The 16,078-nt window shown below is 46.8% G+C and overlaps 2 protein-coding genes across 2 annotated transcripts; both read right to left on the minus strand.

Moving 5' to 3' along the window:
- Positions 1-466: 466 nt before the first annotated feature.
- On the minus strand, positions 467-1,504 carry LOC124647774 (26.2 kDa heat shock protein, mitochondrial-like). Its single transcript, XM_047187652.1, has 2 exons — positions 1,249-1,504; positions 467-1,152 (listed from the first exon to the last, which is right to left on the minus strand). The coding sequence occupies exons 1-2, from the start codon at positions 1,502-1,504 to the stop codon at positions 728-730; spliced, it is 681 nt and encodes a 226-aa protein (XP_047043608.1). The 3' UTR covers positions 467-727.
- A 675-nt stretch (positions 1,505-2,179) lies between these two features.
- Positions 2,180-5,855, minus strand: LOC124708904 (mediator of RNA polymerase II transcription subunit 31-like). Its single transcript, XM_047240542.1, has 6 exons — positions 5,731-5,855; positions 5,513-5,616; positions 3,942-4,038; positions 3,779-3,857; positions 3,101-3,366; positions 2,180-2,548 (listed from the first exon to the last, which is right to left on the minus strand). Exons 1-6 carry the CDS (start codon positions 5,781-5,783, stop codon positions 2,539-2,541), a joined length of 609 nt encoding a protein of 202 aa, XP_047096498.1. The 5' UTR covers positions 5,784-5,855; the 3' UTR covers positions 2,180-2,538.
- Positions 5,856-16,078: the final 10,223 nt, after the last annotated feature.

The raw sequence follows: 16,078 nt of genomic DNA on the forward strand, positions 1-16,078 counted from the left end.
AGGTGAACACTGCCGAGTTGCAAACATGGCAAATGCATAGCTCAGTAAATGAAAAGATCCAATGGCTCATCACCACTAAGATTCAGTGGTTTAGCTCGTCACCAAAATCTCATAGCTTCACATTGCCCCAGAAGTAATTCGTGCAACAGCTAAGAAACCGCAAATAATACTGGAAGCACAACTGGCGTAGCACTATCACTGTGAATATACAGAGTCATCTTGGTTTATCACTGCAAAATTTAGAACTCACAGGCCCAATTGTTTTATCTGCGGACAATGTTGAGGAAAATTTCACCACCGCCATATGCCTGTTCATAGCTCGTAAATTGTGATCAAGATTCAAGAAAACGCCACAACCACAAACTTGTTCAGTTACTGTTCTTCCAGGACAAACTCAAGCATTTCCAGAATTCACTATAGAATCGCAGTAACATTTATCACTTAAAGCAAGAGGAAACAAACAAAGTTCCTGGCCAATTTCACCAACAAAGCACTTCATCAAGTCGAAATCAACAAAGTTCATGACCAATTTCACCACCAAAGCAGTTCGAAATGAACAAAGTTCCTGACCAACTTCACCACCACTCAATCAGAGCTACGCAAGACGATCACAGAAGCTAAAACATCAACAAGGCTTCTCTCAACTCCACTCGCACCAGCCCTCCCATTAGCACTACTACTACTACTACTAGGACTAGGACTACTCACGATCGATTCGTCTCCCTCCCTACTCGACGGCGATCTGGAACACGTCCTTGCGCTCCTCCTTCTTGAGCTTGGGCACGGTCACCATGAGCACGCCGTTCTTCATCTCGGCCTTGATCTTGTCCATCTTGTACGCGTTGGCGGGCAGCTCGATGCGGCGGTTGTACCTCGGCAACGCGTTGTCGTCCTTGTCGCCGTTCCAGGCATCCTTCTCGCCCTCCCCCTTGATCACCAGGCTGTTCTTCTCCGCCGACACCTTGACGTGCTCCTTCCCGAACCCCGGCATCGGCACCTTCAGGTACACCGCCTCGTCGTCCTCCTTCGCCACCGACCACCCGCGCCCCGCCGTGGAGGAGAGGCCGCCCAGACCAGGAGCCGCGACCCCGTCCTCCATCAGACCCAGCAGACGGCTCAGGCTCGTCGGCGCGCCGAACCGGTCGAACACGTCTGAAGAATTAAGAACGCAAAAGGAAAAAGTTGACGGATTTGTCCCACAGGAACGAACGCAGAGAGCAGCGACGCAGGAAAGGCGGGGACGCATACCATGGGAGAAGAAGCTGGACAGGTCGGAGTCGAGAGCACGGCGGAGGCCCACGGCGGCGGCATCCTCGTGCTCGCCCTTGGTGTCGTCGTCGTCGTCGGAGCGGCGGACCTCCTTGCCCTGGGTGCTGCAGAGGCGACGGACGGCGGCCGGGCTGAGCGCGCAGTAGGCCGCGGGCGCCCCGGTGGCCGACGGCTCGGCGAACAACTTCTTGAGGCTGGCCAGCGCGGGATCAGCGCAAGCGACGGCGGTAGCCATGGATCTCTCTCTCTCTCTCTCTCTCTTGTCTTGTGAAAGTGATTTTGGATTCTTGTGACTGGAGGAGAGGAGGAGGAGCGGAATGGAGGGGGTTTTGAAGGCGTCGCTTTCTTGGGGAAGGGGATGGGGAAGGGGTTAGAAGCTTCTGGAGAGCACGGGAGAGACCTCGAGCCTTCCAGAACCACGGCTTTAGGATTCGTGCTGGCTGCTGTAGGTGCCATGGATCGTACTATGATTTCTTGGGGAAGGGGATGGAGAAGGGGTTAGAAGATTCTGGAGAGGACTGGAGGAGCCTAGAGTCTTCAGGAAGGAGTACCGCTATCATTTGTGTTGGTTACCATCAAAGATCACTCGATCAGTGCCATTGATGGTACGGCTATTCTCGTCTTCTTTCATATGCTCGGACGAGCAATGGCCAAATTGCCTGATTAGTGTTTGAAAAGTTTTGACGACTTGCCACCTTTTTGAAAGAGTTGAAGCTCAAATGTGTGCTTTGTGATTTTACACTTCCTTAATAACAAGTCGCTATGAATACTTCCACGTTACTACTGATGATTGTGAGTTGCCACTTATTGTCCACTTGTACAAATATGGCACTGGCTTACATACACAATGCAATGACATTCATCTCTTAGCACTTCGCTAGTTTCGATCATAGAATATCACACTCGAATGGACAGTGCAGCAGATTACTATACTCCAAAACAAGGCACAAACTGCACGGCAAAATCATGAACAAGCAATGGAGCATTCATGAAGTTCAGTTGCTATGGCTCTATCTAAGAACAGGTGCTGAATGTTATTGCTCACATTGTTTGCACAAAGTTTCACCAAACAAATATTTCATTTAACTACAAGAAGGCCAAGAAAACATTCAGTCAATCAGGATGCAGTGCCATATAGACATCTCTCCAACTACTAGACGGTAGCATTTGCTTCTAACTTGTCCGCAACTTCAAAGGCCTGCAAGACACAGGGGCGACTCTGGGCTTCCATGAAATGATGTCCACTGTCAGGTTGACCAATATGCTACACTAGCCCATCCTGCAGCCAAGATGCACAGAGCACAATCAGTCATTGTAAATAATTTTATTGAACATGACACATCATAATCCCAAGTTCAAGCTATACATCACAAGAGCGAAAAGAAATAAGCTGTTGTAGCTCAAACTAAAATCACATATTGCCGTCTTTCACATTCAAATTGACTACCAAGCTGCAAGGGCACAATAATACTGTGAACCTTGCATTATTCACAAAATCTCACGATTCATCAAATCATGGATTAAGAAAAGAGAAGCTAGTAGAACAGATTCCTCCATTTCTTCGCCGGAGGACTGTTGCTCCGATACAGGAGGATTGATTCAGCTCCCCTATATATGAAGCATGTCGAGAGCCTCAACCATCTTCCTTGTATCAATACATAGGAACTTCATAGTTCATAATCTAGGTTGGCAGAATGAAGATAACAACACACAAACTTGTAAGAAAAGGAATTGAATTTACAACTAATAACTTTGTAGTAACACTGCACCGACAACTAATAACTTGCATAAGAGATGTTATTTAATGATTGAAAGGAAGGGAGGCACATACTTTCTCTTTCTGCCACCCATAACATTTCTCATGTCGTTCTTTGGGTTATTGGTGCCAGGAGTTCCTATAAACTGCATGGGGGGCATTGCAGATGCACCAACAGCTGACATAGTTGGCAAAGATGACGGTGGTGCAGGCACTGGTGGAGGTGTCGGCAGTGGTGCTGGCGCAGGAGTTGGTTCCGGAGGAGGACGGGGTAGGATGTGCTTCAGTCTATTGTTCCTGTAGTTCTTCCAGAAGAAATATTGCTGCCTATGAGCAACTTCCTGTCAAGCAATTTGCAGGTAAGACTTAGTTTCATACTAATGATTACAAGTCCTAACAGATTAAACAGATTTACTTAGAATGCTAACAGAATATTATGCAGATAAAATCATGAAAATATGAAAGTGTGCTTCAAGCTTAATATGCTTCGATAACATGTGGTGTTCTTCAATTAATTCCAAAGCAAATAAGCATACCCATTTATATATCTACAAGAGCATTCGTAGCAACATTTTATCATTTCTTGCTCCTTTCTAACCACTAGCAATCTATTAATACAGTAAAATTAATACTCTCCAAAGAGACGATTCCAAAGAAAGGAATTGAAAAGAGAAAAGGAACTTGTAAAACAGTGAAATAAAAGGGTGGGAATGGTGCTTGAGTGCAACTCTAGCCAAATGGGCTCAAGGTTACCTTGTTTGCGGGATGTGCCATTGCGTTCCGGAAATTTGCATTTTGGAGGAGTTCAAGAAAGAAAAGGCAGTGTGGATACCTGCACCATCAACAACTATGAGCACAATATTATGCCATCGAGCATACCTACTTGTAGAAAAATCAAAAGTTTTGGCTAACTCACATTATGTATTTGATGTACTCCGGACGCTGCCAATACTTGAGGTACTTGAGATATCCGATAAATGCCTCATCCTCAAAGTACCGATTCTGCGCTAGATCTGCTTGAACAAAACAAATAGTAGATGATGACATCTCCCATGCAGAATTTAGTTTGATACACATGCAACAGATTGATTCATAAGACATCAGAAGCACAGGGAGCAATGCAAAACAAATGTATAATTCAATCACCCTGGCTTTTCCCCACTAAGGGCTCGTTTGGAAGTGCAGTTGTCGCCCAGATACGACAGTACATTACAAGCCCAAATTTAAATTTGCACAAGTCACAAAATGGCTGTTTGGAAAACCATTTTTGGGTCAGTCCGAATTCAGCATATTCTCTATTTCACCCGGAAAAGCAAAATTGAGGGGAAAGGTTGGTCTTCCAACTCGACAGGTATCAGGGAGAGTCGCACGCCAGGATTGAGTCCCGGACCTCATTTTCGCGCCAGCCGCCGACGTGCGCGCCTTGTCCTCGCCTGGTCGCTTTGTGATCATGACATCCAAAGTGGGCTAAATGACAATAGCACAATTTAAAGCACATAACTAGTTCCTTCTTTGACTCATTCTTGTCATAATATATATTTGAGAAGTTGGCAGCAGCTCAGTGCAGGATACTAAGGGGCTGTTTGGTTTTCGCCTATGTTTGCCATGCCAACACACGGGCAAGCCAAAATATTGGCGCACCATTCTGTCGCCCGTGCCTAGCCAAATCTTGGGCATGAAATTGTATTGGAAAGCTGAAGTTGGCATGGGTAGGGTGTCAAGGTGGGATCCCAGTGGGATGTCATTTTGTACTATGTAGTTCAAATTTTGGTGTCAAAATTTGTACTAGAAAAGTTAAATTATACTACAAGTGGGACAAAAGTGGGATCCCACTTGACACCCTTAGGCATGGGCACGCCAAATGATGGGCTGCAGACCAAACAATGCCCAACTACTTGGTCAACGCCAATTATTTGGCTAGGCAGCCTGGGGCTCCCAACCAAACAGACTCTAACACTCAGATCAATTAGAACATCGTCTGCTTACTTTAGAAATCAGCTTGTACTGTTGTCTCAGTTCAGTACTTTAATAGTCTATCCTCTAGCTTCACTCCAGAGGTTGCAAGTGACAAGATTTAAACTGCATCCAAACACCAGTCTAAACCCAAAAAAATAGGTCCCGTGATCGCCGGTTTCCATGGTGCTTAGTAAAACACACTGGTATCCTGTTTACCAGGCTATTAGATTGCATAGCTCCCAAACGTGGCCCTAAGCAGTCATCGGAGTCATTGGCCATGGCCATCACAAAATTATATCAGGTAGATTAGTTACTCTATAAGCCATCACACTGACTGACTAACACAATCAAATCACAAAAATCTCTTTATTGTCAATGAGCTAACTACTTGCAGCAGCACTTAACCCCCAAATTGACTAACAAGAAACTTGTGTTGGTGCTTTCCATTCTCCCCAAAATGACCAAAATAAGCTAAACCTAACCAGTTAGGTAAAACGGAAGAGAGGGGAGGAGAGGGGAGAGGAACAGTACAGTTGATGTAGATGGGGTTGGCGAGGCACTGGATGAACTCCAGCTCCAGGAGAAACCGCTGCCTCCCGTCGTCGGGATCCTTGTACGGCGGCGGCTTCGCACCCCTGCACACCACGCGACGCCCCAATCAGGGGGAGATGTGAGCTTGCTTCCGCGTGACCTAGAGACAGCAAAGGGAATGAAAGGAGGGCAAGAAGGCAGGGGAGGCGCCCACTGACGTCGTGGGCGGTGGAGGTGGCGGCGGAGACGTGTTCTCCTCCATGGCATCCATTCTCCTCCGCGGACCGCAACGCAGCCGGCGAGATGGGTAGGGCGACGGCGAGGAGGACGGCCGGCGAGGAGACTCTGTTGGGAAGCCGCAGGTAATTGTGATTTTTTTTCTGAAGAAAAGGTGCCTGGGAGAGTATGTGGGCTTTTGTTGGGCTTTGGGCCTTTGACGCTATTGGACTGAGCGTCGGTGTTGATTGATTCTCTGTATGGCACACCGAAACCGCGCCGTTAACCGACTGGCCGGCTATATTTGGTTAATTTCAGTTTTTTTCTGCTCAGCCCTAGAAAACAGAGCTGTCTACACGGAATCCCTCTTGTTCCCCCACGATCTCCGCCGCTCGCCTCCCCCTTGAGATCCATGTCTTCGTCGCCGCCGTCCCACTCCTCCACCATGCCTGGCCTCCCTTACCTGAGTGGCCTCCGCCCCGAGATCCTCTTGGACAAGAACTGCCGCATCGGTTCCTGTCAAAACTCCACATCTGCCAAAACCAAGAACAGGGAAGGCCTCTCCATCGAGGTGTCCTTCGAAATCCGCGATCCGCCGGCCCTCTCGCTCTGCTTCGCCCGCTGCTACGACGCCGCCGGGAGACAGCGCTGTGCCCAGCAGCTGACCAATATCCTCTGCGCGGCAGGAGGCTTGGCGCTTCTGTCCGTCCCCTTCTCCGACGGCGGCGACCTGGACTTTTTCGTCTACAGAGCGGGGCCAGGCGTCCCGTCTCTCCACCTTCTCCCGGGACCCTACCCGACCACTTTCCAGCCGAGCAATTTCGCCGTCCTGCCCATCTGCGACGACGACGACGATGACAGCCAACACTTCGCCGTGGTGCTCCCTGATATACAGCTCTTCCCGTTTGAGTCTCCCGAGCGCATCCGATACACCATGCATGTCTACCGCTCCGATGATAGCAAAGCGTGGCGCGCTACCCAGGTGGTGCCTGCCGAGGGCATGGAAACACTGGATGCCATCCTCGATCCGCTAATGGAGGCCACGAGCGCGGTATACGCGGGATCCGGGCTTATAGGCTGGATCGATCTCTGGCGGGGGATTCTTCTCTGCAATGTCCTCGACGAGAAACCCACCGTCCGCTTCGTGGCGCTGCCGGTGCCGCAGCCGGGCGAAACGCCCACCGACTTGGAGTATGAAGCCGATTTTAACCCCCGGCGACACCGCCATGTGACGGTGTACAATGGTGTGATGAAGTTTGTTGATTTGAAGTTTCACGCGGAAGCCGCCTTCAACGTGAAGCGACGGGACGATCAAGGCTGGATGGCTACCGTATGGACCAGGCTGATTACTTCGGATGTTTGGCAACAGGGCGTCACCTTTGATACCTCCGACATATCGGTCGCTAATGACTCAGGCTTCCTGCATCTCTTGCCTGAAATCTTGGTCGATGAGAAGGAGCTGACCTGGAAGAATTTTTCTTCCGGCACCCTCACCCTGAGCTTGCGTGATGACGATAGTGTTTACATCCTGGTAGTGAAGATAAACTCGTACCCTGCAACAACGTTGCTACTTACCGTCAACACCGAGAGCCTGACGCTTGAATCTTGTGCACAATGTTTTGGTGAAATGTTGCAATTCTTTCAACCGAGTTATGTTCCTTCTGTCCTCTCTACCTACTTCAGTGAGACAACATGTGTACTATCGTAATGTATGCATGGAAGGTACATGTTAATATTGTCTTCTTTAACCTTTTTTTTAAGGAAAATGCTTATGTTCGGGCGACCGATCTGGAGCAGCGATCGGTTGCACCGAGCGGCGCGCTTCTGACCGAACGGGCTGTGTTCGATGGGTCTTGGCCCATAGGCCACTGTTTTCTGGCCCACCACCCACGCGCATGTTGCCGCACGTCACTCAGCAGCTGCTACTAGTTTAGCTATAAAAAAAAAGCTGCTGCTAGCTAGCAGGCCACTGCGCATAGACGCATAGTCACCTAGCTGCGGCGCTGCTGCCATGCATTTAGCTAGCTAGGCGTAGCTAGGCCACATGCTTGTGCTAATTTTTTAGATAAAGATGTTGTAATGCTTACCCCTGAATTTTCTAGATGTGGCATATGTTACTTAATTTTGTAATAAGCACATGTAAATTTTGTAGCCAAAGAACACACGAGATGTTGTAATGCTTACCCCTGAACTAGATGTGTCATATGTTAGTTAATTTTGTAATAAACACATGTAAATTTTGTATTCAAAACACACACGAGATGTTGTAATCCTTACCGGTGAATATTTGGATGTGGCATATGTTAGTTAATTTTGTAGCCAAAGCACACACGAGATGTTGTAATGCTTATCGTGAATATTTGGATGTTGCATATGTTAGTTAATTTTGTAATAAACACATGTAAATTTTGTATCCAAAGCACACACGAGATGTTGTAATACTTACCTGTGAATTTTTAGATGTCGCATATGTTAGTTAATTTTGTAATAAACACATTAATATTTTGTAGCCAAAGCAGATACGAGATGTTATAATTGTAAGGCTTACCTGTGACTTTATTTTTGGATGTGGCATATGTTAGTTAATTTTGTAATAAACACATTTATATTTTGTAGCCAAAGCAGATACGAGATGTTGTAATACTTACCTGTGTATTTTTAGATGTGGCATATGTTAGTTAATTTTGTAATAAACACATGTAAATTTTGTAGCCAAAGCAGATACGAGATGTTGTAATACTTAGCCGTGAATTTTTAGATATGGCATAGTGAATTTTGTAATAAACGCATGCAATTTTTGTAGCCAAATGCTGGCCGTTTCTGTGTACTGTAGTGCGGAGATTAAATAGAAAATTCAACAACGCGTGTGGGCTCCACCCATGTGTGTAAAGCATCTAGTAGTAGTGCGGTGTGGAGACATGCATACCACCCGAGCATGCACGCATGCAACAGCGCGAAAGGACTTCGCCTAGGACAACAACAGAGACGTCCACGCGACTTTTGCTAGCTGAAAGCGACGTCTCCTTCGGGAGATGCTCCCAGTCAGATCCAACCGGCAACAGCGCTGCATCCAACGGTCCGAACTACAACCGATTTCTGCGCTCAAATCAGGCGACCGACGCCTAGCGCCGGCCTTTTTTTAAAGGGGGCAAAAGCTTTGCCACATTCATTGAATAAGAAAGAGTTATAGTTTGTTACAAGCTGAGTGAAGACTTTTTTTTTATCGTAATCCACTGCTTTATTAAACGGGACAGCGGTTACACTTGGACTGAATCACGTCAGTCAAAAATCCAGGAATTACATCAAAGCGAATAGAACTAACAACGCTTAAAGCTTCTCTCACTGGTAGAAAAAGGGGCTTTAGTCCCGGTTCCGCAACTGCCATTAGTCGCGGTTGCACAACCGGGACCAATTAAGCGCGACTAAAGCCCCCACCCCTTAGTCACGGTTGCTTACGAACCGCGACTAAAGGTCCGTTCACGTGGGCACCAGGCGTCCGTCGGGGTGGAGGACCTTTAGTCGCGGTTCGCCTGGCCAACCGCGACTAAAGGCCTCCGCAGGTTTAGGGTTTTAGCCCCCCCTAAATCTGGTTTCTTTTTAGTGTTTTATTTCTTTTATATTTTATTTTGTGTTTTATTTTAATTTTGAAGAAGTTTCGAGTACACATATTCTACGCTACTATATACATGCATATGAATGTACAATTTCAAACAAGTTTGAAATTAGAAACAAGAAGAATTCAAGAGAAATATACAATATATATTCAATCTCGGATGACCATATACAACTTCGAACAAGTTTCCATACACAATTTACGGCAAGAAGTTTTTCGTCCTCGTGATAGTGTTCTCCTTTAGGATGGAGGACTTCCCTCATCAAAAATCCAGCTAATTCCTCTTGAATTGGTCGGAAGCGAGCTTCTGGATTAAGCGTCTTCCGCAAGTTATTCCTCCGCACGTTGCTATCCGACAGCTTCCGCTCAGAGGTGTGTCTCCGGATGAACTCACAAACATAGTATCCACATAGATTGATCCCCGATGGCTGAATATCCACATTAAGTAACCTTCTAAAGTCTAGCTCATGTTTGAATTCACCGACCATTTCATATGAGAACCATCTCCAAATCCTACAGGGCAAAGAAAATTAAATGAACAAGGGAGTTATTAGTTACTTGATATTAGGAAATGAATGAAAGAGGCCGATCGATATAGAGCGCAAATGATTGAACATAATTACTTTTGCAACATATTTCTCATGTTGACCCAAAGCTTTGAATCCATATTCAGAGAGTCCATGATGATAACTCTGGAGGTGTGAAATTCAATTATTAGAAGAATCCAGTGGAACCTGCGGACACGATACATGCACAGTCATGCATAACTCATCGATTAGACATACTATGCATGGAGTAAACAAAAGAGAATGTGCTCAAGACAGAAACACTCAACCAAAATGTTAAGGAAATAGAATTTGACTTTTGAGTTGCTGCTTTGTAAGAAAATCCCACAGGTCTTTCTCCACGTCGCGGGGAATCTTTCTAACACATATCCATTAACTATATGTGGGTCAATGAACCCAACATCATGGATGTTCCTTTTTCTGCATTCCCCAATCTTCATTCTGCATAATAGCGTACACAACAATATAGTTAGGATAATATATATAGTGCAGGCAATGAACGAGATGAGGTAGAAATAAATCACTTACAGAACGTAGCAACTGATGATAGATTTGTCGAGCTCGCGCAGATTAAACAGCTGGAACAATTCACTCATATGAACTGTTACATAGTAATGTTTGAAGTGATGCTCATGTCTAACTTCCGTATAAATACATTCTTTGCTGGCCTTATTTTTTATGAAACCCTTGTACCAACGTAGCAGATTTCCCATTTGTGCTGGTAGACTCTCTTCCTGCGCAGGCTTGACGAGAGGCCCATTCGGCACATATGTAAATGCTACCTCACTCATTGGCGCATCCTCAAGGCCTAACACTGCACGAAGAGTCATACCGAACTCGGCCGCTTTTTCTTTGGCACCCGTTACAGTCATTCCATGTTCTGCCGCAGCTGCTATGTGACAAAGGATTACGGTGTCACTTGTGACAAAGTGCCTCTTTTATGTGACAACGAAAGTGCCATCAAGATTGCATATATAACCCCGTACAAAACACAAGAACGAAGCATATTGAGATTCACAACCACTTCATTCGAGATCATGTCTTGCGGGGCGATATTCAGTTGTCATTCACTGGTACCCATGACCAACTTGCGGATATATTCACGAAGCCTCTTGATGAAGCAAGATTTTGTTACTTGAGGAATGAGCAAAATATCATTGATTCAAGGAGCCTGGCTTGGAAACTTTTCATACATACCTATTAATCGACTTCTATTTGTTTTAGGCGTGGGCATGGAAATAGGGGGAGTGCGGTTTAAATTATTGAGCTATTCCTCCCCCCATAATGCCAATAGTAAGAAATTATTCTCTTTATATCATATGTTGATATGCGAACTTCAATGATGAGTATTGGTTTTGGACCCGACATATATCTTTGCGGTGGCATACCATAACACTCATAAATGGTGGCCTAGGCCACCGACCTCTTCTTTGTGAAGAGTTGATGTTATTTGGACCTTATTGAGCTTTATTTGACATCTATATGTTTTTATGGGAATTGGCTCAATTTTGGCTTTCTTATTTGATTCTTGCAAAGTTGAGTCCATAGTACCATATCTATGTTGCGGTCAGAAACCCACCGGCGAGCAGCGACGGGAAACACAGTAGAGCCGGGAGGTTTCCAGAACTGCGGCTGGCCCTGATCCCTCGAGCGACGGCCCGCAAAGACTCGGCACGCACGTCCGATGCTGGTGCAAGGGCGTGCCACCTGACCTATACCTGGTCAGGAAGGTGATGGATTTGCTTCGCTTAGTTTCCTGCATGACATACACGTAAACATTAAATACGAGCCTCGATCGGCTCTCAGGTTATCCCGTGAATCGGCTCAAGGAGCCGATCCACCCATGATCCGTATGAGGTATACGATCACATGGTGGTCCTGCTTGATCAATATACAGCTAAAACGACCTACGATGATTTAGGGTTTTCACCACATAATCGGAACATCCTACACGTGATTGAGCCTGGCAGCCACGCACGGTAGTAATAAACCGACCCTAGACAAGGCCTAAAAACCAACATGAAGTTGATCCCCGGAACATCTCATCTAGGGTTAGCAAACTACACCCTACGTGCTACTGGATCCTTCAACCAGTTTGCAATGCCTAACTATGCAGATATTAAACTAATCCTTGAAGAACAAGGAGCAATCATAACGGATCGGATCTACTAAATAATGATCAAGTGGGGTGCCTCCCTTACACCTAAGATAGGTGTAAGGGCGGCTAGACGTCTAAGGGTCGCATGGACGAAAGCATATGATACGATGAAACAATGCTAACCCTAACACATCTATGATAACTACGTTGCTCGCCATCAACAAGGCTTCAGCACGAGCAACGCATGAACAACGAATAAACGTTACTGCCTAGATCGCAAGATGCGATCTAGGCAGCATGATGCTAACCCGGAAGAAACCCTCGAAACAAGGGGCTGGCGATGCGCCTAGATTGGTTTGTGATGAACGTGATTGTTGTTTATTTCATAAACCATAGATACATATTTATAGTCCGTAGACTTTCTAACGTGGGAATAATCCCAACCGTGCACGAGCCAAATTCTATCTAACCGACACGTATCCTACTAATTTACAGATACATGGGCAAACTAGCCCAAACTTTGTATACAAGGCCGATTCTTGTATTTCTTCCAGGTATATTCTTCAAGCCCATCTTTAATCGCGGCCCACCTCTGATCCGGTCAAATTCTGGTGATAACACATGCCCCCCTGGTTTTGGAAATGACAATTCCAAAATCATCCTGCTTTTTCTTCGTCGGGTCATGTCGTAGCAGAGCAGAACTGTCGCAGTATCCTTCATCATGATGCCTTGCCTTCACAACTTCTCCGCATGATTTGACGGTTTTGGCACCACATCCTCGGGAACCGCTGCAGCATTGAATCATCTCCACTATATCGCCTCTATTTTAACCGTGCCGAACGGTTCGCCACTTCATCCCCTCGCTCTGTTCTGGCCATCGGCACCAAAAAACCTCTTTCCCTGTAGCAATGTCTTCCTCTTCCTCCACCTCATCAGGCCTCTCTTTCCAATCTTCTTCCTCGAGCGTGCAGGAGTGGAACTTTGACCACGTGCCGGGATGGCCCACCCGAGGCACTCGTCGGGTCAGATGGTGACTTACCTTTGACCGATGGGGAGGACGACCTCCAGTTCCTCATCGAAGGGGAGCTGAAGAGCGAGAGCGAAGACGACCTCCACTCCTGGGCGAACTCCACCTCCTCTGACGGGAAGGAGGAAGAAGAAGAAGCGGAGGAAAAGGAGGAAGAGGAGGAGGATGATTCCTCCTCCTCCGCTGGGTATCCGCCGACGAAGCGCTTCCGCGCTTGGGCGGACAGCGAGGACGATGATGATGACGAGGAAGAAGAGGCTCCAGCCGAGGGCTGGGGCAGCAGCGACGAGGAACTCTCCGGAAGCAGCGCCGACGGTAGCTACAATGCCGACGACGAGGCCAGCGAAGATTAGTAATGTAGGATTAGTAGTTCCTGAGCAATCGGCTCTTCTATTGTCCTTCCTTTCTTGAGCAATCGGCTCTTTCTTTGTAAGAAATCCTAGTATTTAATGAAGAAAATATTCCCCTCTTAATTTTGCTTTCTTGTCAATCTTGCCGATCGTCAAACGAAGTCGCTATACAAAGAGCCGATGGCAAGGCATCGGCCTGCACTATAAACGCGATTTGAGGCCAACAGTTGCCTATTCACACGGTCAAACAGGTCCAGTCCATGTCCAAACCATCCTCCATCCTCAAACGCGCAGACTCAAATCCTCAGCAAATCCACTGGGAGATTCATCTCAGATATCATGACCTCTGGTCTGAAACCGATCCGTTAACCTGCTCAACTGAGCTTGTTCCTCTAGAGTCGATAGCAATGCATCGGCTTTTATTATACTGTTCTCAAGTCGATGTCTGTGCATCGGCTGTGATTTGTATGTATATTTTGTTTACTGGCCGATTTAAAATCGGCCCCCATATCTCACTGCCCATCGTCCCACCTGCTTGGGAAAATTTTACTGGCCGATTTAAAATCGGCCCCCATATCTCACTGCCCATCATCCCACATGTTTGGGAAATACTTCTTGAGATGCTGGCCATTGACGGCCACTGGGAACTTCACACCATCCAGCTGTTCAAGCATGTAGGCATTGCCCTTCAAAACCTGGATGACTTTGTAAGGACCGTGCCAATTAGGAGACCATTTGCCATATGCTTTATCCTTGGTTCCCAGTGGTAACACGGCCTCCCATACTAAATCACCAACTTGAAACTCCTTTGGTCTCACCTTCTTATTGTATGCACGAGCTACCCTGGCTTTGTTCTCTTTAATCTTCTCCAAAGACCAAAGTCTAAGTTCCGTTGCATCCTCAATAGTGTCACTCATCGAGGCTGCATATTCTTCGACTGTCGAGTAATTCGAAACGTGACACGTCTCGATCCAGCCGTAATTTCCCAAGGTAATACGGCTTCCTGCCCATAGACCAGCTGATATGGCGAAGTCTTTATAGCTCCATGGCATGACATGCGATAGGACCACAAAGCTTCTGACAATGTCTCATGCCACACCCTAGGGTTCTCGTCAATCTTCCTCTTAATCAGCTTGATCAGGCTTTGATTGGATGCTTCGGCTTGCCCGTTGGCTTGAGCATAGTAAGGAGATGATCGGATCAGCTTAATCCCCATGTCATCGCAGAACTTTCTGAATTCTTTAGAAACAAAAACCGAACCTCCATCGGTCGTGATGGTTTGGGGAATCCCGAACCTATGGATGACATGCTCTTTGACAAATTGGATAACATCTTCCGATTTTACCTTCTTCATAGGAACGGCCTCCACCCATTTGGTGAAATAATCTGTGATGGCCAGAATCCACTCGTGGCCTTTGCTCGACGCAGGATGGATTTTGCCGATCATATCCATGCCCCAACCTCTAAATGGCCACGGTTTGATGATGGGGTTCATCGCTGATGCGGGTACCATCTGAATTTTCCGAACATCGACACGCTTGGCATCCCTTGTAGTACTTGAAGCGAGTCCTCAAGCATGGTGGGCCAATAAAACCACGATCGCCTAATTAACTACTTCATCTTATGAGCCGATTGATGAGTTCCACAAGCGCCTTCATGCACCTCATGTAAGAGCCGATTAGACTCAGTTGGTCCCAGGCATTTGAGTAGTAACCCTTCCAACGTCCTGTAGAACATGTCATCTCCTATAAGGACATATTTCATAGCCTTGTACCTTATCCGTTTAGGTGCCCCCGAGCCGAATCCTTCGGGTAATTGAAGATATCGGCTCTCCGATCATCCTGTTCCGAGGACCGCACTCGAACTTCGACCCGTCCGGTATGTCCTTGTATCCTGATGCCATTTGTGCAAGATCATTGGCGTCGGTATTCTGAGACCTTGGGACCCAATTAAAATTGATGTACCGAAAATGTGTCATCAGCTCACGACATTCCATCCAATATGGAAAGAGTGACTCACTCTCGCACTTGTATTCGTCCGTGAGTTGGGAGATCACCAACTTCGAGTCTCCAAAGAGCTCCACCGCCTCTTTCCAGGCTTCCAAAAGCAACTCCATTCCCTTGCGCACTGCCTCATACTCAGCGACATTGTTGGTGCAAGGGGTAGATAGCCTGATGGCGAAAGAATATGTTGCCCCCCGAGGCGACACGAGCGGAATGCCGATGCCACAACCATCATCACAAGCCGATCCATCGAAGAACATAGCCCATGCACGCACGGATAGTGCTTGCTATATTAGTATTAATCCGTTCAGCTATAAGATCGGCCAACGCTTGTCCCTTGATCGCTTTCGCAGGCTGGTACCGAAGATCGAACTCCGATAACGCAAACATCCACTTACCAAGTCGGCCTTTCAAAACAGGAGCCGACAGCATGTGCTTGACCATGTCTGACTTGCATATGACGATGATTTCTGCCGTCAAAAGGATATGATGAAGTTTGGTACTGGTGAAGAACAGGCAGATGCATAGCTTCTCGACCTCAGGATACCTTGTCTCTGCGTCCAACATCCTTCTGCTGAGGTAGAAAACGACCTTTTCAACACCTTCATGGAGTTGCACCACCACCGAAGCGATGGACGTGTCAGCTACTGATCAGTAGACATATAACGGCCTGTCTTGTTGGGGTGGAACTAG

Source organism: Lolium rigidum, chromosome 4 (genome assembly GCF_022539505.1).
Source record: "Lolium rigidum isolate FL_2022 chromosome 4, APGP_CSIRO_Lrig_0.1, whole genome shotgun sequence".
NCBI lineage: Eukaryota > Viridiplantae > Streptophyta > Magnoliopsida > Poales > Poaceae > Lolium > Lolium rigidum.